General features: G+C 39.9%; 1 protein-coding gene across 2 annotated transcripts in view; it reads right to left on the reverse strand.

Annotated features, from left to right (window-relative positions):
• BRMS1L (BRMS1 like transcriptional repressor) overlaps positions 1-22986 on the reverse strand; it is a 53275-nt gene that overhangs the window by 27231 nt on the left and 3058 nt on the right. For both annotated transcript variants that reach the window (XM_056133384.1, XM_056133385.1), the window contains exons 2-4: positions 18771-18861; positions 11660-11787; positions 8963-9042 (exon numbers count right to left, since the gene is read on the reverse strand). In XM_056133384.1, coding sequence (XP_055989359.1) covers positions 8963-9042; positions 11660-11787; positions 18771-18861 — 299 coding nt within the window. The remainder of the gene's footprint in view (positions 1-8962; positions 9043-11659; positions 11788-18770; positions 18862-22986) is intronic.

Here is a 22986-nt window from a genome sequence, read left to right on the forward strand (position 1 = left end):
TAAAGCTATTTTGTGGAATGGCCAAGAAATGCTGCTTGTAACTTGGTTAGGATACAAAATGGCATATATAGAATCATAACCACTATTTGAAAACAATTATAAATACATACACCCACTTAACAACAATGATTACTTCTCGTTGGTAGATTATGGTTGAATTTGTTTCCTTCTTTAGACTTCTCAAATGATACTTACAAATGTTATAGCAGGACAAAAATAATTAAATTAATATACAATCAAAAGATCAGAGCCCTTAAGAGCTCTCTAATCTTCTCAAGAACTACAATCCTCCACTCCTTGGTAACTATCCCCAAAATACAAAAACACTAATTCAAACTGATATATGCACACTTATGTTCACTGTAGTGCTATTTACAGTGGTCAAGATTAGGAAAAAACACAAGTGGCTAACAACAGATGAGTGGGTAAAGAAAGTGTGCTATGCTCGTGGAGGGATGGGTACTCGATCATCGTATGACTGAAACGTAATCACAAAAGTTTGTGTCTGTAATTGTATCTCATGGTGATTTATTAAAAAAAATTTTAATGCTAAAAAAAGAAAAAAGAAAGGACAGTATGCTTCGATATACAATGGAATACTACTCAGCTGTAAGATGAAATCTTGCAGTTCACTGCAATTTGGTTGGCAGTTATCATGTTAAGGGAATTAACACAGAAATTAAAAAATGCATTTCACCCATATGTGAGATATCTAGAAACAAAGCATGACAAAGGTCAATAAAAAACAAATCCTTAAATTCTAAGAACAGGAGTGAGTACATAGTGGTGGCTGGGGGAGGGACAGGGCAGATTAGAAGAGACCGAGGGATGGAGTGGAAGAATACTGGCATTTTAATGGTGGGTGTGGTGTAGTTCCCACGCTGTATACCACAAGCATAGATACCTACACCACTGAAAATCATGCAACCTGAATAATAAATACAAACTGGAATTCCTCTTGTGAACCTGACTATCACCTGCTGTTAAGTCTTTATTTTCATCTTGGGCTCTGTAGGGAAGCTTAAATGAGAAAACCTACATAAAGTATCTCCACCTGTCTCAGTGTCTGGCATACTGTTAGTTCCTTAATTTGACACAAACCATCTGCTGCCTCAATTGCCTCTGTAGTTTTCTGCCATATTCTGTATACAAATGTGAATGAACACAACTGAGTTTCTGTTTTTGGTCCTTGTATTCTATTTGTTGCTTAATAAAACTTGTATTCTGCCCATTGGTAATGTGTCTCCCTTCTCCCCATTTCCCTGGCTTCTCAAAATTACTTCTATGAGTATCACATATAGAACTAGGGAATAAACTATTTAAAAGTCTTACATAAATAATGAAGTTCAGTTTTACTGATAAACTCCATGAAAGACTGAATGATCAAAGAATTTCGATTCAGGTTTTGCTGCTCATTAACTGTATGACCCTAAGCAAATCACTTAACTTTGCTGAAGCTCAAGTAACTCATAAAACCAAGATAATCCCTACTCCATAAATTTGTTATAAAGACTACAATGGGCCACAAATAAACAACATATATTTTAAGTATGAACTCCTTTTCCATTTTATTTTAATCTTGGGATCAAACACAGGGTTCATATATGATAAGCATTTGTGTTCTATCACTCAGCTACATCCTAGCACACTTCCCAATCCCTTTCACCCTTATTTCTTGTCTAAATTATTCATGAATTACTGGCAAATATCTTCAGATTATTTAGATAATAGGTAAAGCACTATAATTAGACATTTTAAAAAATCAAACAATAAGTTACAGGACATTAATTACAGGTTAAATACTTAGCATGTCTATGAAGGAAGGCAGAATTCAAAACTAAAAATTAATGAAAGAGGAAAAATACTAATGTATTAATACAGATAAAAAAAAAAACCCTACTACCTTGGTTTGGTTTTTATTTCTAACAATATAGTACAGACATTTCCAAACAAACAAGAACTTTCATCCCACCTAGTCAGATTTTTTTGGTAAAACACTAAAAACATTCTTTTAAAAGGTACAGTTAAACTCTTAAGAAAGTAACAATTCTCCCTAAGGACCAAAAAAAAAAAAAACCCCAAGATACTAGAAACCCTGCTGAGACGTTGTTTCCTGCCTGGAGGGTATTTTCTTTTCTTTTCTTTGCATTTTTTTTTTTTTTGTGAAACACCATGAGGTACAGTTGTAGACTTACAAACTTTTGTGCTTGGGTTTGTTTCAGTTACACAATGATCGAGTACCCATTCCTCCAGTGCCCATTCTCCACCACCAATGATCCCAGTAGCCCTCCCACCTCCCTCACCCCATCACCCCCACCCAGCCCCGCCTCTGTGGCAGGGCATTCTCTTTTGCTCTCTCTTTCCTTTAGGGTGTTGTCGTTTGCAACAGATGTATTGAGTGGCGATCTCCTTGGGTCTACAGTCTACATATCAAGTATCAAGCATCTCCAGTGAATCCCTGGAGGATATTTTCTGATGTCAATAAACTAGAGGTATGGTTTTAAAGATTGTTTGGGAAAAAGAGATCATGGGCCCAAGTTAGGAGGGCACAGGGACAACAGCTCTGAGAAGTTCATCCTAAAGCTAAAGATTAGCTAAGAGTAGTCCTAGAAAACTTTAAGCTGAATAAAAAGGTAGACTGGGGGATCAGACAGACAGATAGTACAGTGGGATTGGGCATTTGTCTTGCATGTGGTCAACCTGGGTTTGATCCCTGACATCCAATATGGTCTCCTGGGCACTGCAAGGAGTAATTCCTGAGCACAGAGCCAGGAGTAACCCAAAAGCACAACCAGATGTGGTTCCCCCAAACAAAATAGTAGATTAAAGATGAAAATAACTCACCTACTGGGACAGAAACTGGGGACACTGATGGAGGAAGTGGACACTGGTGAAGGGGTTGGTACTGTACGTACTGTAGGCCTGAAACTTAATCATGAATAACTTGTAATGTTGTAATTCATGTGGTTCAATAATAAATAATAATAACCACCTAAAAAGGATGTGGGCTCAGGGGTATGGTGCCACCAGCAGGTCAGTCTGCACCTGTTGGGTGAGTGCATCAGCAGTCAGACTTTCAGATACCCCAAAATTGCTGCTGTGCCTTTGGCCAGACCCCAAAAACTTGGGGCAAAGTTTAGCAAGAAAGTAAATGGCCAAAAGTTAGGTATGTGGGAGACACACCCACAAACCACCTCCGGCTCAGCTATATAATTGGAGGCAAGGCCTCTCTGGTTCCTGATTGAACTGCTTAATGGCCATGATCCCAGAGACTCAGAAACAAATCTTGGAACCCAAAGGCTTTTTGTGGAAACGCATCCTGTTCCTGCAGTAGGTTACTAGTGCTGGGGCAATCCAGGTGGGAATAGGTTTCAGGCCTTAGCATGTTCCCCCTGGCGGCCTGGTGACCTCCATCCTCCAGAGGGCACAGGACAGTCAGATTTGGGCCTGCAGTAATGAGACACACAGGGCCTCACCAGACGGGGGTGGAACCAGCCCTTTCCTCCCCATCCCAACAAGACCCCAAGTTGCCGCCTACAAACAGCATCCCTGGCTCCTGATCAAGCAGATTAATGGCCATGATCCCAGAGACTCAGAAACAAATCTTGAAACACAGCAGCTTTTGGCAGAAATGCATCTGGACCGCAAATAAGGTGGCCGCCACCTCAGAGCTTATTGGAAAGCCAGGTATGAGCCTGCGGTGACGAGGCATCTGCAGTCTTATGGGAAGGGGTACAGTACCGGCTCGTCCTACAAGCCTGACCGAGGTCATGAGTTGCCCCCCACAAGTGGCTCTCTGGCACGGCCATGGCTCCAGAGGCAAAAGGACTTAGTTCAGAGCCCGATGGCTTGCGGCAGAAAAGTGAATGGACCATGCATTCAACTATGGCGCCATGCCTCCCCAGGAGGGAAAGGGTGTTGCTCCCTTCCGCCCTCCCCCCTTCCCCCACACCCCCACAGCAAGGTGGCCACCGCCTCAGAGCTTATAGAAAAGCCAGGTATGAGCCAGCAGTGACGGGGCAACTGCAGTCTCATGGGAATGGGGAGCAGTACTGGCTCGTCCTTCACAACCTACCAAGGTCACAAGTTGCCTCCGATGAGTGGCTCTCCGGCACAGCCACAACACCAGACACACAGAAACCAACTGTAGAATAACACTGCCACAAGGAGCTTAGGTTTATCGGGTTACACCCATCACAGTGCTCCCATTCCTCTGTTTATCTGTAAACTCTTCTCTGTGCTCTCCTCCCCAGCCAATGAATCACCTTTTCTCCCTAATCAGATTCTGTTAGCTTGTAAGATTAGATCCTTCTAAGGACACTGAACTTGTATTGTAAGTTATGTCCTCTGCATAGTTTACCTTAAAGCAATGTCCTTTCTGTCTGGACACAGAAAGACAGTTAATATTATGCTTTGTAACTTGGGAGTTGTTTGACTCCGAATAATATTTACTCCTGGGCATCTGCTTTCTTGACTCAGTTGCCCTTAGTTCCTGGCACCCCAAAAGCAGGGTCCCGACGAGGGGCTGAATGGACCAGGGCAAGCTGTGAGCTACCCTGGCATAAAAATTGGCCAGGCCAAAGCACCACGATACTCAACTATAAACTGAGGGCATGATCATAGACAAATGCTGTCATGATCCAAAAGTAAGTAACGATGAGACTAGGACCCTGCTGGGGCTAGGAAGACTAACCTGGCCTGATAGATATCACTGTCACTGTCCTTCCATTGTTCATCGATTTGCTTGAGCGTCTCCATTGGAGACTTTGTTGTTATTGTGTTTGGCATATCGAATACATCATGGGTAGCTTGCCAGGCTTTGCCATGCAGGCGAGATACTCTCAGTAGCTTGCCGAGCTCTCTGAGAGGGATGGAGGAATCGAACTCGGGTTGGCCATGTTGGCTGCATGCAAGACAAATAACCTATCTGCTGTGCTATCGCTCCAGCCCATATATATAGCGGAATATATAGTGAGATGTCCTCAGGAAGAACCAAACTGTTAATTTATCTCTTACTGTGCTCATACAGAATGACATTGCTAGAAATATTAGAAGTAGACTTACTACAACTATTTAAGTAGATTACTAGCTGAGGAAAGAACACACCCTTGTAGGGATCCCACCCTTGAGCAGATCTCCTAGTAATCTGGAATAAATCTCTTTAGATGAGATTTAATCCTTGAGTTAATCTCCTCGAGGAGTGGTTTTACCTCTCTTTGCTGATTTGTTAATGTTCAGCCCACCTTTGTGTCACCACCCTATGCAACTGCTATATAAACTAAGACTGTAAGCTCAAAGGGGGCTTGGGCTCTTGGGCTCAAGAGAGCAGAGGCTGAGGCTCAGGCAGAGGCTCGGGCAGAGGCTCAAGCTGAGGCGTGGGCTTGGGCTCGGGAGCTTGGGCTCCAGAGGGCAGAATCAGAGGTGAGAGTGAAGACTGGAATAAACTACAATTGATACCGACCAGCCTGGCCCTCGTTCATTGCTTCACCTGCCCATTGCCATCAACCTCCCTGGGGTGGGAGAAACGGATTGAGCACCGGCGGAAGAGATAGAGCACCGCCGGACCTTCTGAAAACACACAACCAATCTCCTAGTGATCTGGCTCTTTGCAGAAATCCAAAATCATTATATGACATTATATGATTCTCATACCAGCTATAGAAAACAAAGTATTTCACAACGCCTTTTCAGCAATTCTGATTGTTGGGGGGGAAATTCTAAGCAATAATGGTGCATCTTTTATCGAAATAATGAATGTAATCAATGTACAGAAGAGTTAAGTAGAAATCATCTGCCTTACAGGCATTGGGAGGGATGGGAGGGCGGCATATTGGTGTTCTTGGTGGTGAAAAATGAGTACTGATGAAGGGAAAGGTGTTTGATCATTGTATGACCGAGACTTAAACCTGAAAGCTTTGTAACTTTTCTCACAGTGATTCAATAAATAAATATAAGAAGAAAAAAAATAAATAAAATTATATAAAAAAAAAAGTAAGGTGGAGTTCATGCCCAATTCAATCAGCTAATCAGTGGCTGAGTAAACAGCAGTACTCCTACATTTAAAACAAAAAAAAAGGATGTGGGCTCAAGGGGGAGAAAACATGTTTTACATGTACATGCAAAATCCTGGGTTTGTTCCCCAGTACTGCATGCCACCTTACTTCCATACCCTCCCACCACAGCTGGGTGTGGCCAGTCTCAACAAGAATAACAACTACAACATAAAGACCTCCTAGAGGCAAATCTGCCTCAGCCTATGCAGGAAGTTTTCTCTGAAAATGATGACTCAGTCCTGAAGGCTACATAAACGTAGAAACAAACAAATCCAACTACATCAAGCATAAATGATTTCACACAGTTAAGAATGAAAAGGTGATCTACAGAATGGATGGCAGATTTGCAACCCATAATCTGAAAAAGGGTAAATATCCAAAATACTAAGAAATGTGATTTTAAAGAGAAATTTTGCCAAAATCATACATCAGGCCATGGAGCATAAAAGGTGTGTGAGGGGCTGGAGCAATAGTACAATGGGTAGGGCATTTGCCTTGCATGTGGTTGACCTAGGTTCGATTTCCAGCATCCCATATAGGTCCCCCAAGCACCGCCAGGAGTAATTCCTAAGTGCATGAGCCAGGAGTAACCCCGGTGCAATGCCAGGTTTGACCCAAAAGCAAACAAACAAAGAAACAAACAAAAAAGTGTGTGAGATGTGCCTTGGCTTCAAAAGGGCCCGAAGCACCCAGGATCTGACTCAGCCCCAGGAATGTCCTGGAGGCCCTGCTCAACAGCCACCTGCCTACCTGTCTGAAAAGTCACCACCAGAATCCATCAGAGATACGGCAGGCTGGACTCAGGAATGTGTTACTGAGAAGGTAGAAAAACATAAAGAGAGACAATGCAACTTACACCTAAAGAAGCACAATCCCACCTACACTGTGCCATGGGAGAAAACTTTGGTAGTCATGTGACATATACAATAAAATACTTCATCTACTTCTGTTTGGACCAAGTGGCCATTCTTTGCAAATCTGGTTTGCAGCATAGACTATGCCACTGATTGAATTGAAAACAAGCATAAGAGTCCTAATGCTAACTACCAGTAGGTGAAGTCTTCACCTTTGCCCAATAAAAAACAACAGAACATGTCATAGTGATCAGTCTAACTACACATGTATAAAAAAATTACAGATAGGTTCATAGACAAAATTAAAGAAAGTTAAGCAATCCAAAGGTTTAAAGTCAACTTTTAAAGAAAAACAGGACTTTGTACCTCAAAGCAGAAAAGATATACAAAGCTCATGCTTATGATTAAGGACAAATGATAACTAATACAATAAAAGAGAAAACTCCTATATATCAAGTTAGGAGAAAGGTGATTTTTATCCATTGCCTGGGTAAAAATATTTACCAAGTATAGAAACAGCAAAGTAATCATATCCAGAATATATAAACAATCTACCAGAAAGGCAAAAGTCATGAAGTGGCACTTATTAGAAAAGGAAAATCCAAGCAGCCAGTAAATATCAAAAAGATGTTTTATCTCAGTTGTAATCAAGAAATCAAACAAGCAGCTTCATTTTTTAACCTATCAACCCAGTATTTTAATAATATATAAAGATATGATATACTAAAGACCAGAATGGTTACAGAACTTGTCCTATTAGTATATTTATGACCTGGTCTAAGCTTTAAAGAAAATTATTTGCAGGGCTGGAGAGAGAGTACAACATCTAGGGCACTTCCCTTGCATGCAGCTGACCCCAAGTTCAATCTCCAGTGCCACTTAAATCTCCCAAGCCTGCCAGGAGTGGCCCTTCAGTGCAGTCAGGAATAAGCCATGAGTATAACCAGGTATGGCCCCAAAACAAAAAGAAAGTTATCTGTAAAATTAACACTGTGGTTTAAACCATATTTAAAATAAGTAGTACAGGAACAAGCACTGAGTATAATCAGGTGTGGCTCCCAAATAAAAAGAAAGTTATCTGCAAAATTAACACTGTGATTAAAACAGTATTTAAAATAAATAGTACAGAGCAATAGCACAGCGGGTAGGGTGTTTGCCTCGCACACAGCCAACCCAGGTTCGATTGTCAGCATCCCAAGCACTGTCAGGAGTAATTCTTGAGTGTAAAGCCAAGAGTAACCCCTGAGCATCACTGGGTGTGACCCCAAAAAAGAAAAAGATAAAGAGTACATAAAATACACGTATTTTTCCCATGGACAATTCTTCCTTAAGTAATGGAAATAAATGCTGGAGAGACAATAAAGGAGTAAAGGTGCTTGCCTTAAATGCTGCTGACCTGGGTTCGATCTCCAACACCACATATGGTTCCCTAAGTAATGCCAGGAGAGATTCCTGGAGCAGAGAATCAGGAGAAGCCCCATGCTCCGGCAGTGGAGCGTAAACCTCCCTTGCAAAAAAGAGCTATGGAAACAGATCTAGTGAGTCAAAAATAAATACAGGGGCTGGAGCAACAGACAGTAGGAAGGGGGCTCCCCTTGCATGAGGTAGACCCAGGCTCCATCCCCAGCATCCCATATGAACCCCAGAGCCCCACCAGGAGTGCAGAGCCAGAAAGGCCTGAGCACCACTGGGTGTGATCCAAAACCAAAAAAAAAAATTAAACAAATAAATAATTACAATAGTCTAACATTACTACTGGATGCATTCTTAAATCTTAATTTGTATATTACATTAATTATACTAATATTTTCAGTGATGTCAAATGACAAACTTCTAAAGTTAGCTCACTTGGTTTCTTTTCTATGATCCTTTCTTTGTGTTCTATTTCCAATACAGCTTCCAGTGAAACTGTATTCAAAAAACAAGAAAAAAGAAAAATCACACAAGTGATGAACTAAAGTATCATTTTTGTGTTATTTAATTTTTTTTAGAACTGCAGTTGGAAAAGGCTTGAAAACATAAAGTTAGCTTGAAAGTTGAGCAAAGTAACCGTACCTCACAATGCTGGCGAGATGCTTGTATTTCACACTCATATTTGTTCTTTACAGATTCTAAGCAGAGCTCTCTATAGATTCCTGCAACCAAACACAATTACTCTGATTATGTTAGCAATAGGGAGTTTGCTCATCTCTTCCTACAAGAATATCTTCACTACATTTTAAAAAATGAATGACGAAGAAATTAACCAGTTATTTCTAATTTTGTATTTAAAAACAAAATAATAGAGGCTCAGTTAAAATATTTACCAGCTGGGTAGATGGCTCAAAGAGTAGCAGTACAGCACCTGATGTGCATAGAGGAGACTCAAGTTACTGCCAGGAGGGACCCTTACCACGAACAGCTCTTGGCTGTGGCCACCAAACAGCAAACAAATATATCAAAAAAGATTAAAAACCAGTTTAAGAGGCCGGGGCAATAGCACAGCAGACAGGGCATTTGCCTTGTCTGTAGTCAACCCTGGTTTGATCCCAGGCAACCCATATGGTCTCTTGAGCACTGTGAGGAGTAATTCCTGAGTGTATAGCCAGGAGCACTTCCAGGTGTGACCGAAAAAGCCAGAGAAATCAATTCTAGATATTAAAAAAAAAAACAGTTTAAGAGTTGAAAAGAAACTACACTGCAAATTTTAGTTCATGTCCCAGTCTTCTAAAAACTACTCTGGAATGTTTGATATGGAAAAAATGAAATGAGCAAAATGAAAATAACTCTTCGTAAGAAAAGACAAGCCCTGGGAACTCAATAAAATATTTGAGTATATGGTGTCGTGAATCACATACATACACTCAAAGTAACAACTGAATACCAGAGTCATCAAAGACATCTTTTATAAAAAACGAATATTTATTTTCAGAACTTAATGCTGGAGCGATAGCACAGCAGTAGGGCGTTCGCCTTACAAGCGGCCAACATGGTCGACCCGAGTTCGATTCCTCCGCCCCTCTCGGAGAGCCCGGCAAGCTACCGAGAGTATTTGATATGCCAGACACAGTAACAACAAAGTCTCCAATGGAGACGTTACTGGGCCCACTCGAGCAAATCAATGATCAACGGGAGGGCCTTTACCTTTACCTTTTAATGCTTCTAGGAGTTAGATTTTTCAAATTATGCAATAAAATCTATGATGATCACATACTTCTAACAGGACTTCATCTACAAGGTCGATGAATCCACAAGAGAGTTTTCCAAGATAATAGTGTAACACAATTAACAGAGCCATGCACATATTTCAATGGAGAAATAGTAAACATATTTACAAAAGTTGACACAAAAAGTGGCCCTAGAAATTAATTTCTTTCGTGCATAGAAAGAGACAGAATCTGAAATTTTGCCATGAGCAATGTATACCACTTCACGCAAACAAAACCCTCGAAGAAGCCCCAGCACAGAAAAGTCACTGGCTCACATTATTATTTCCTAAACATCCAATGAGTCTTAGCTCTTTCAGAATGTCAACAAAAATTAGGGATGTGCTCATTTTCAATGGTGTGCAAAGTCAAACTTTAAAAACAGCACCACATTAAGTCACATCATTTACATACTTAGTTACTAAGTATTCAAGCATAAAACGGATGTGTAAGGGAGGTTTAGTACAAAAAGAAACTGTTATCAACAATGCTATAGGTATTTACATAACAATAACAAGTACATGGGGATCAACTTGTATCCCCAGAACAATGAACATACTCATTAATTAAAATTAACTTTTAGTATAAATATGAAAAATCACGTGATCTTTAATTATCTATATATCCCTATTGTGAGTCCTAGGACACAGTTAATAAGCTAAATTCCAGCAACAAGCAGAAAACTGAACATTAACCATGCAACTATAGTACATGTTGATTTATCCATAGTCACATAATGAGTAAGTGAACATCAAAAGGATACATTTATTATTCAGGGGAGCAGAAGAAATAGTATATAATGAATAGGGCATTTGCCTTGTACACAGTCAATCCAGGGTTTTATTCCCAGCATCCCATGTGGTTCCTTAGTCCTGTCAGGAGTGATCTGTGAGCCCAGAGCTTAGAGTAAGTGCCCTGAGTGTGGCCTCCAAACAGAAAAATTATTATTCAGGTGAAGTATAATCCCCTGTTTTATAATATTCTAATAAAACTTTTAAAAAATATGTAAACTAAAAAGTCCTTATCACTCCTATTCAAGTGGAATATTAATTTATCTAATAGGAAATTAAGCTATGACACTGGGAAAAAAAAAGAGTACTGAAAAAAAAATCAAGATTTTTTAACTGCTCACAGTGTGATTAGAAATATCTTCTCAACAATACTGTGGTCTTTTTTTTGATCCCCCACAGCAGCCAAGAAAAGCAAAAAGCTATTTTAATAATAAGTGTGGGCCAGAGAGATAGCTCAATAGGCAAAGTGCATACTTTGCACGCATGACCCCTGGGTTCTATCCCTAGGACCACGTGGTTCTCTGAGAATCATCAGGAGTGACCCCATGCACAGAATCAGAAGTAACACCCAAGCAATCCCAGGTGTGGCCCCAAAACAATCTAAAATTTAAAAAATAATGATCATGGACTGATGGGTAATAAACTACTATTATGAGTACAAATATATTTGAATATTATTAATAATCAGAACTGTCAACACCTTTCAAATCAACCCCTTTTAAATTCATTAAAGAATTTATAATCTACTAAATGAAAAAGATACTTCACTTGCCTACCTGCTACCTTTGTACGAATCTGCATGTTCTCTTGTAGAGTTGCCAGTGGTTCCAAATATTCTGGTGCTTTTCCGGCTATGACTTCTTGTAGTTTTGCATCCACCTGACTTAATCGTTCTTTATAAAGTCTTAACAAAGCAAAAATCATTGTATTAATTTTAAAAGCCCAACAAAGGTTAATATTTCACCATTTCTTTGTAATCTCTTCATTAATATCATTAATATTCTAATAACCTGATGAATGTACTTTTGACTTGATCACAAAATTCAATTAAATTGATTCTCTGTACATAATCACAAAACTAGATTTTTTTTTCCTTTTTTGTTTAGATATATCTTTGCGGAGTTAGGGGGGAGGGGGTGGGAGGGTTGGTGTGGCATCCAGCTGCACTCAGGTCTTACCCCTGGTTCTGTGCTGATAGTTCATACCTGGTGAACTCAGGAGACCATATGGGGTACCAGGGATCAAGCCAGGGTGAGCCGCATGCAAGGTAACGCACTACCCACTGAACTAGGTGTATCTTTTTGTCTTTTGTTTTGGTTTTAGTTTTTGAGCAACACCCAGAAAAACTTGGAATCTACTCCCAGAGTTCTAAGGGGAGAGTACAAGTGCCAGCAGGGATCAAACCAGGGCTTCCTGCACACAAAACAACACTTCAGATCATTGAGCTCTCTCTGGGCTCCTCATTTTTATCTCTTAAATACAGCTGAATTAGTTTTGGACACCTCCAACTTTTGTTTCTCTCTGTGTGTGTGTGTGTGTGTGTGATTGTGTGTGTGTGTGTGTCTGTTTTGAGTACATTCACAGGCAGTGCTTCATTTATTTGTATAATTTTTATTTTTGTGATGACAGGGATCAAACCCAGAGCACATGCAGGGCAAATCCTCTATTGCAGAACCACATTCCCCAACTCTCTGTTCCAGTTTTCAGTTCTTCTGTTTTATTTTGGACCCATTCTCAGCAATATTCAGTTACTCCAAGTTCAATACTCAGGGGATCAGATGCAGCATAGGGATAGAACTAGGGCCTCCTGCATGCAAAGTATACGATCTAGATCATTGAGCCCTCTCTCCCACACAATTTCAGTTTTTACTAACAAAACAATAAATCAGTTCTACAAGAAAGGTATATTTAGACACTCAGTTTTTAAAACAAATCATTCTGAATAGTCTAGATGTCACTCTAGATAGAAATTACTAGTTGTCTTAGGAATTATCCAAGGAAAATAAAGAATTCTCCGGCTTTCTTTACTTTTTCTGAAGTCAGTAATTATAGTACTCAATCTACTTTAAAAAGAATTTAAGGGAAATGGAGTGATAAAGGTAAAGCCAGGCAATGATTCCCACTTGTTATGTAACATACCCAGTTTGTCTGGACAATAAGGAAGCTGTAACAAAGTAAGATATTCGATAGAAAATGAAAAATGGGACATATGATCCTATTGCCATATGGAAGATTTATTCTGATTCTCCAACTGTTACACCAATAATTTTAGCTTGACTATGAAAGAGTATATGGAACAGTTCAGTATTTATTTTTGGAAGTAATTCAATGACAAACTTTTGTTTTTTAAAGTAAAATGTTTAGGGGCTGAAGCGATAGCATAACGAGTAAGGCGTTTGCCTTGCACGCAGCCAACATGGCCAACACAGGTTCGATTCCCAGCATCCCATATGGTCCCCTGAGCACCGCCAGGAGCATTTCCTGAGTGCATGAGCCAGGAGTAACCCCTGAGCATCGCCGGATGTGACCCAAAAAGCAAAAAAAAAAAAAAAAAAAAAAAAAAGTAAAATGTTTATACCATCATTCTTTAAGAAAGGAACTTCTAATCTTAATTAGTAAAGGCAATTCTAATATTGGCTTTTCAAGGATATTGTAAAAGATTTCTTAGTGTTGCCAAGAGTGTTGCTCAGAGGTAGAGTATATCCTTTGCCTGTATGAGGCTCTGGGTGTGATTCTCAGCACCAAAGAAAAACTTTGACAACCAAATTTTATTTTAAATGTTTTTATGGCAGTTTAGTAACTGAAGATCATTTCGCAAATTATTTATTTTGGGCCTTTATCATTTTATTATGGGTGAAGAATATGTCTTAATATATCACAAAATGGCATATAGCAATTTCTAAAAGAAACCACAGACTATGCTGTTATGTGTAACTAGCAATCTTTTTTTTTAATTTTTTTATTGTGAGTTCTTGAAATTTTTTTGTACATTTTTTAAAAGTCGGTGTTCAGTAATTTTGCTGAAAGAGAATACAGTATAAAGTTCTTTATGTATTTTGGATACAAGTTCTTGATTACATATATTACTTAGAAGTATCCTCTTTCCTTTTGTGACTTATTCTTTAATTTTCTAACAATATTACTCAGAATGACATAATGATGATTCTATCAACCCTATTTTATCATGATTTCTGCATTTCTATAAGAAAATACATCCCATTTTATTTTTTTCACCACCATCCCCACTATGGAAGGCATTTTTCCTCTCTGTCTCTGTCTCTCTGTATCTCTCTCTCTCTCTCTCTCTCTCCTCTCTCTCTTCTCTCTCTCTGTTTCTCTTTCCTTTCGGGCATTGTAGTTTGCAATATTGATGCTAAAAGGTTATCTAGAATATCCCTATACCTACTTTTAACACTAAGCTCTTGTCCAGCGTGATCATAGGAATTGTTTTTTGAAAAATTATGGTATCTGGCTTTCATTTGTAAAAACCAATAAAATTAAGGCAGTATCATCCATCTATCATTGATCATTATAAAGAGATATTTAGAGGAGGATTCTGAAGAAATAAAGCAACTTTTAGTATTAATTAATAAATTATTTTAATTCAATTAAATTTTTTAAAATGATTATCTGAATTAATTGCCAAAATAATACATTATCATGTTTATCTAGGCAAAATTTTTCTAAAACATAAAATTTGATGATTAAAAAAAGCATTGTAACTGTAGCTCATGGTGATTCAATAAAAAAAAGTGCAAAGTCAGACCAAATCATGATACTTGTATTTTTTAAATTATAAATACAATGTTAGGTAAACATTAGAAAAATGTGACACAAAGAATGACTGTATCTGACACTCACAAAATTTACACAAAATATTAATCCCAAATAGGTGAACAGCAGCTTGAACAAAAACAATATTCACTTAACTATCCACTTCAAAAAAGATTCCTCAAATCAGTATATTTTTCCGGAACCTCAGGATTTAACATATACTCATAATGGTTAGATCATGAATGCCTCAGCAGCAAACACATTGCTAGAGTTATTCAGTTAATGCTCCAGGTTACTGAACAGTTCACTGACATGAATGGAAATTTGAGTTGCAGAATTTCCTCTGTCTTTTTAAGGAGTTGACAGAACTCACTTTCTACCACTGTACAAACTGCATATAGTGGATATGTTTATAGTGGATTTACTACCTTATGAGAGTAACGATATTTTGTCCTGTGGTGCTAAAACAGAAGCAGGAAAATCTTCTTGTTGCTGCTTATTGTTGTACTATTACATAATCATTACTACTTACTGTCACCATTATACTTTCCTATTCTCCTGAAAAGGATTTAAGACATCTTAAGAGATACACAGTATACACGATAAAAACAAATTTGGGCAGGAGGAAAACATAAGATAATTACATACCTAGTAAAATTATTACTTTTTTTTCTAAAACGCATTTCTGGATATCAATTCCTCAAAAAAGAATATTATTAAGTAAAAGAAATAAGTCTACTTCGGAGAGGGGGCTTTGGTTGTTGGACCACACCCTGTGGTTCACAGAGTTTACTCGTGGTTATGCTCAGGTATAAATCCTGACCAGTGCTGAGGGTCTTACTCAAAAGGTCAGTCCCTTACCAGCTGTACTGTGTCTTTGGGCTAACAGCCTTTTTTTTTTTTCCTTTTTGGGTCACACCTGGAAGGTCAGTCCCTTACCAGCTGTACTGTGTCTCTGGGCTAACAGCCTTTTTTTTTTTTCTTTTGAGGTCACACCTGGCGATGCACAGGGGTTACTCCTGGCTCTGCACTCAGGAGTTACTCCTAGCGGTGCTCAGGGGACCATATGGGATGCTGGGAATCAAACCCGGGTTGGCCGCTTGCAAGGCATACGCCCTACCTGCTGTGCTATCTCTTAAGCCCCCAACAGCCTATTTTTAATATTCTCAAAATGAATAAGCTGAGAGGGGCAACGAGCTAGCAGTCACGTGAGCTATGAGAAAGCATAAATCAAGGCAACTGTCAGCGCTCAATGAATAAGATTGATTTAATGACTATACAGTTGCAAAGTTCTCCTACATAATACATTATATTAAAGCATTATAATAATTTCTATTTTTTTGGCTGACAATAAAACATCCTTGAAAAGCAAAATAGGTATATTTTAATTAACTATAGAAAAATTTTACAGTAAAAGACCAAAGAGATAGTACATGGCAAGGTGCTTGCCTTGTATGAAACTGACCTAGGTTCTATCCCTGATTCCACATATGATCCCCTGAGTCCCACCAGGACTGAACCCTAAGCACAGAGCCAGGAGTAAGCCCCATACACTGCCACGTGTGGCCCAAAAACAAACAAACAAAATTATACATGAATTATTATGTTAAAATACAAAAGTACAGAGTTGCCTCTCTTCCAGAAAGATCCTCAATAAATTCTCAAAAATGCCCAAATAATGGACTGATTCTTTGGAAATCCAAAGTAATTTCAATTTAAATTAATAATATAAGTCTCAAGAGGAAGGAAATTACACCATGTTTTACAAAGTCAAAATAATTTTAAACTTTCAGGCTGAAACTATAGTACAGCGGGTAAGGCATTTGCCTTGAATGAGGCCAACCAGAGTTCTATCCCCAGCACCCCATATGGTCCACCCCATATGGTTCCCTATGCCTCGCCAGGAGTGATCCCTTACTGCAGAGTCAGGAATAAGCTCTGAGCATTGGGCTGTGGTCCCAAAACCAGAAAATTGTAATTTTAAACTTTCTATTATTTTCTAATTGCTTATATTGTTATATTATTTTATGTTATAATATAATGTTATAACATAATAATGTGTTATAAGCAATTACATTAATTTCTTATATTAACTGTTGCACAAGCAAAGAACATTATTCATCTCTAATACAGTGAGAGTTAATATCATAAAAGGTATCATCCATCAGTCATGGTAGACAAATTCATGTGGTAAATAAATCTGCCCCAGCTGAGTCTGGCAATTCCAGATACATGAAAATGGGTTTCATCTCTTCACCAGTCCCCTCTAGCAAAAGAGTTAAGGGGGAGGCAACACAATTGTGAAAAATTAATAAACTGAAGAACCAGCTTCTGCATAGACATTATCTTATATTCTCAGACGGTTCTTTCATGTACATCAGCTTTCACATATGTCCAAATATGTACCTGTACTACATGATATTGCCAATTAGCTCCAAAGTGAAAGCTCTCCTTTGAGTTTGTTTTTTTTTTTTTTTTACTCTGCATCTCCATCTTTGATGTTGGAAACACTCAATCCACTCTTAAATTATCCCCAACTTTACCTAAGAGTTCTGACACAAGGCTGGAGTGATAGCACAGTAGGTAGGGTGTTTGCCTTGCACGTGGCTGACTCAAGTTTGATTCCCAGCATCCCACATGGTCCCCAGAGCACCGCCAGGAGTTAATTCCTGAGTTCAGAGCCAGGAGTAACCCGGGAGCATAACTGGGTGTAACCCAAAAAGCAAAAGAAAAAAAAGAGTTTTGGCACTTCAAAGCCAGGAAACAGCGCAAAAGCTGATGCTGTGCATGTGGAAGTCCCAGGTCTCATCAGGGTCCCCTTGACATGACCCGAGATGAGGACGCTGCACAGCAACTAGCCTCTGAAACCACTAGGAGGGTCCCAAAATAAAACCAAAAAAATTCTGGCATTGGACAGGGAGGATATAGCAGTACCTAATAAGAACCCAACACCTGCCAAGCAAATGTCTATAAATTTTACACCTTGCTCATGTCAATCCTTGTGCACTTAATAAGGAAGCTGTTATTATACTTTACTAATTTCAGAAAAGATTGGATTATTCTACACTTCTTCTAATATTATCTGCCTTAGTGGAAGGAACACAATAGTACAAAGCCTGAGTTAACATTACTTTCTAATGAATTGTAGAAAAATTATTTTACTTTTCTGACCACAAAATATGAGGGGGAAAAAAAATTTCCCAGCCTTGAAGCTGTTGCAAGAAGTACACTAAACTAAATACACGTGAAAACATGTATGTACAATCAAATATGAGATGTAGATAAAAATCACAATGTCATCCTTAGAAAATATTCTTTTATTCTCAAATATTTAAAATGTTATCTTTAGGGGCCAAAGTGATATTACAGTAGGTTGGGAGCTTGCCTTGCCTGCTGCCAATCTGTGTTCGATCCCTGACATCCCTATATGGTACTTGTGCCTGCCAGGAACAGAGTTAGGAGTAATTCCTAAGCCCCGCCGGAAGTGGCCCCCCCAAAAAATTAAATTAAATTATAATGTTATCTTTATCCAACTACTTATCACAATAATGAATGAGGCAGATTAGGACCAAGAGTTCAACAACCAGGAAAAACATTTTACCAATAGGCAATCAATTATCCATAAAGAAATCTTAATAAATCCCCCAAAACACCTACTTCAGAATCCTCAGTTAAAGTAATGACTTCAGCAAACACTGAAAGCCTCATTTAGATCAGTCACTGTCACTGTCACTGTCACTGTCCTCCCGTTGTTCATCGATTTTCTCGAGCGGGCCCAATAACGTCTCCATTGTGAGACTTTGTTGTTATTGTGTGTGGCATATCGAATACGTCACAGGTAGCTTGCCAGGCTTTGCCGTGAGGGCAATATACTCTTGGTAGCTTGCCGGGCTCTCTGAGAGGGGCAGAGGAATCGAACGTGGGTCGGCCATGTTGGCCGCTTGCAAGGCAAACGCCCTACTTGCTGTGCTATCGCTCCAGCCCCATTTAGATCAGTAATATCATAAAACACATAACGGAAAAGACTTCAGGCTGAAGATAACTTTTCTTGCACAATATATATGTAACATGGTTACAATTCAATGACAATGACCTTCTTAAGTCTCTACTTACTGATCTTTGAGATCGGTAAACTGTTTCTCAAGATTAGACATTTCATCCAAACATTCCATCCTTCTTCTTTCACAGTCTTCATCATCCATTTCTAGTCATAAGAAGGAAAATGGCAAAGAAAAAATTATTTTTATGTTCCAAATTTACGTGAACATTAATTTAAATGGAAAAACAACAGAACCATATTTATGAAATTAGACGTGCAAAGTCATAAGGGAAAAATAATTATCCAAACTAAAGTCTACTATATAGACTGTAACCTAAAATACAGAAGAGCATTATGACTATAGCAGTTTCTAGACCTTGTTTTTAATCCTTTTAAAAATCTTTTTTTTTCATTTTTTATAATTTTATTTATTGAATCAACGTGAGAGCAGTTACAAAGCTTTTGGGTCTAAGTCTCAGTCATACAATGAAACACCCGTACCTTCACCAGTGCCCATTCTCCACCACCAAAAATCCCAGTATACCCCCATCCCACATCCTCCCCCTGCCTGTGGGGCAGATGATTTCTACATTACTCTCTCTCTACTTTGATCACATTCACTATTTCGACACCAGACCCACCATTATTTGAGATTTTACCCCAACACTCAGATCTGATGAAAAGGCAATAGACAATTTGTGTTCTATTGCTGATTATGAATAACATATGATGTCGTGTGGCTGCAGTAGGGCCATGTGGTTTTGAAATTCCGAAATTTTAACACTTAAATCTGGAGGGATTTCTGCCCAAAGCCACTGGGTTTAGAGATCTGCTCCTGAGTCTCTGGGATCATGGCCGTTGAGCAGCTTGATGAGGAGCCAGAGAGGCCGTTTGTGGGCAATGACTTGGGGTCTCATTGGGGTGGGGAGGACAGGCCCGGCTCCCCCCGCCCCCATTCCGTGAGGCCCAACAAGTTTCATCACTGCGGGCCCAAGCCTGACTGTCCAATGGCCTCTGGAGGATGACAGCCACCAAGTCGCCAAGAGGGAGCTGGTGGAGGGACAAGACCCTTTCCTCCCTGGGGTGGCCTGGCAACAGTAACGTACTGTGGAGTCCAGATGCATTTCTGCCAAAAGACACTGGGTTTTGAGATTTGTTTCTGAGTCTCTGGGATCATGGCCGTTAAGCAGCTTGATCAGGAGCCAGAGAGGCCATTTGTGGGCGATGACTTGGGGTCTTGTTGGGGTGGGGAGGACAAGCCTGGCTCCACCCCCATCCCATGAGGCCCTGTGTGTCTCGTCACTGGGGGCCCAAATGTGACTATCCAGTGGCCTCAGATGGATGGCGGCCACTGGGCCACCAGGGGGAACAGGCCAAGGCACGAAACCTATTCCCACCTGGGTTGGCCCAGCACCGGTAGCCTATTGCAGAGACCAGACGCATTTCTACCTAAAGCCACGGGGTTCTGAGATTCGTTTCTGAGTCTCTAGGATCATGTCCATTAAGCAGTTCAATCAGGAACCAAAGAGGCCTTGCCTCCAATTATATAGCTGAGCCGGAGGTGGTTTGTGGGTGTGTTTACCACATACCTAACTTTTGGCCATTTATTTTCTTGGTAAACTTTGCCCCAAGTTTTTGGGGTCTGGCCAAAGGCACAGCAGCAATTTTGGGGTATCTGGAAGTCTGAAGGCGCCATCAGGCTGCTGATGCACTCGCGTCACAGGTACAGATTGACCTGCTGGCGGCACCATACCCCCGTTAAAAATCATTTTAAAGGACTCTGTATAAGCTATCTTTATGAAGTAATTAACCCACTTTGGGTTTGTTTCCACCAACTCATCAGAATTTAAGCACCAAAATGATTAAAAGTTAATATTGTTCAGCCTTTGATTCTGTTGAGACTGAAGCAGTCATTGAAGTCCTAGCCAAACAGGGTGTTCAAACTCAATACATCAGGATCCTCCGTGAGCTGTATTACAGATTCACTACCAGGATCTCACCATCCTACAAAGAAGTGATCATCAATGTCAAGAGAGGGGTTCGGCAGGGTGATACCATTTCACTGAAACTCTTCAGTGCCACCCTCGAGAACGTCATGCAATGACTGGAATGGGAAGGAATGGGAGTGAAGATAGATTGTCGGCAACTACACCATCTCCGCTTTGCTGATGACATCATTCTAATAATACCAAACATTAGTCAAGTGGCACAAATGCTGGCCGACTTTGACCCTGAGTGTGGAAAGGTCAGACTCCAGCTGAATGTTTATGAGAAACAGTCTCATTCCTGACGTTCCATTCACTCTCAACAGAATGAACATCTCTAAATATAACAGTTATGTGTACCTAGGTCGAGAAGTCAACATGACAAATGACCTGGCACCTGAGTTGCGCAGGAGGAAGAGAGCAGCTTGGAATGCCTTCAAGAGCGTCAAAGAAATAGCTAAAAGGACAAAGAACCTCTGGCTCTGGGCACATCTCTTCGATTCCACTGTTCTTCCTGCATTAACATTTCATAGGGCCTCAGAAGCCTGGGCCCTACAAAAACAGGATGAGAACGCTATTCGGTTCTCCCAAAGAGGAATCGAAAGAGCTTTGCTTGGAGAATCACGCTTCGCTCAAATGAGAGAAAGAACCCGGAGTTTTGAACTTCGTCGATGATCAAGAATCAGGGACGCTGTCTCATTTGCCAAGATGCTGAAACTCAGATGGGCTGGACACATAATGAGATTTGGAGAGGACCGCTGGACTAGAGCCATTACCGACTGGATTCCACAGGACGTCAAAAGATGGCGTGGCCACCCACCTACGAGATGGTCAGACTTCTTCATCAAGACCCTGAACGATCGATTTGAGGCTCTCCGTGTTCCTAGAACGAGTAGATGCCATTGGGCTACACTAGCATGTGACAGGGACAAATAGAGATGTTACTGGTGCCTGCTCGAGCACAATGATGAGTAACGTGATGTCAAGTGATCAAGTGATTGTTCAGGGACTAGAGCAATAGCACAGAGGGTAGGGCGTTTGCCTTGCACGCAGCCAACCTGGGTTCAATTCCCAGCATCCCATATGGTCCCCTGAGCACCGCCAGGAGTAATTCCTGAGTGCAGAGCCAGGAGTAACCCCTGTGCATCACTGGTGTGACCCAAAGAGCGGGAAAAAAGTTAATATTATTCAAAACACTTTTGAAATTCTTTCACAATTGCTCACATGGTTGAATTCCCAGTCATTTAAAGAGAAAACTTAATCTCTTTATGTTCACCATTAAGATTTTGATCTCCTGCTCCTCTACTTCCATTGTTGTTGCTTCATAAATTAGCGTTACTTATTAAGAAAGAGGAAAATGAGGATAAAAATAAGAAAAATACTTAAAGAAAAGATGCTGTTAATTACTAGATCCTTTGTATATTCTGTATCTTCTATTTTTGGGTCCCATACCTTAACATAGCAAAATAGGCGCCAGAGTGATGGTATTAGCAGGAAGGACCCTGCCTTGCATGCACAGACATGGATTCGATCCCTGACATCCCATATGGTCCCACAAGCACCGCCAGGAGTAATTCCTGAGCGCAGAGCCAGAAATAACTCCTGAGTATTGCTAAGTGAGACCCAAAAAGAAAAAAAATATATATATATCAAAATAATTGAAGCACAAAACCATCTGACATGTTAATCTTCAACAAAAGGTTGAGCCTGAAAAAAATGTTAAATTATTTTCAGCTGCTTTCATATAGCAAGGAATTATGATTCATCTTTTAAATTTTATAATTTATATTAAAATTATTTTTGCTTGCTCATCATTTAGTCCTTGACTATTTAAAATCTGATCACTCAGATTCAGTCTTCAGTATATCTGGACAGCAGAGGTTTTTCTGTAGCCTTAAGAAAAACAAAACTGGGGCTGAAGCAATAGCACAGCGGGTAGGGCGTTTGTCTTGCATGTGGCCGACCTGGGTTTGATTCCCAGCATCCCATATGGTAGTACCCTGAGCACCTCCAGGAGTAATTCCTGAGTGCATGAACCAGGAGTAACTCCTGTGCATTGCCGGGTGTGACCCAAAGAGCAAAAAAAGAAAAAAAAGGAAGAAAAAGAAAACTGTAAAGGCTTAACACACAAAACGGTAAAAGGGATGCTTTTATAAGTAGTACTGTAGCACTCTCCTCCTGCTGATCACGATTTGCTCCAGCAGGCACCAGGAATGTCTCTATTGTGAGACTTGTTACTGTTTTTGGCATATCAAATACACCACGGGGCTGGGATACTCTCGGTAGCTTGCTGGGCTCTCTGAGA

Source organism: Sorex fumeus, unplaced genomic scaffold (genome assembly GCF_029834395.1).
Source record: "Sorex fumeus unplaced genomic scaffold, SorFum_2.1 ptg000098l, whole genome shotgun sequence".
NCBI lineage: Eukaryota > Metazoa > Chordata > Mammalia > Eulipotyphla > Soricidae > Sorex > Sorex fumeus.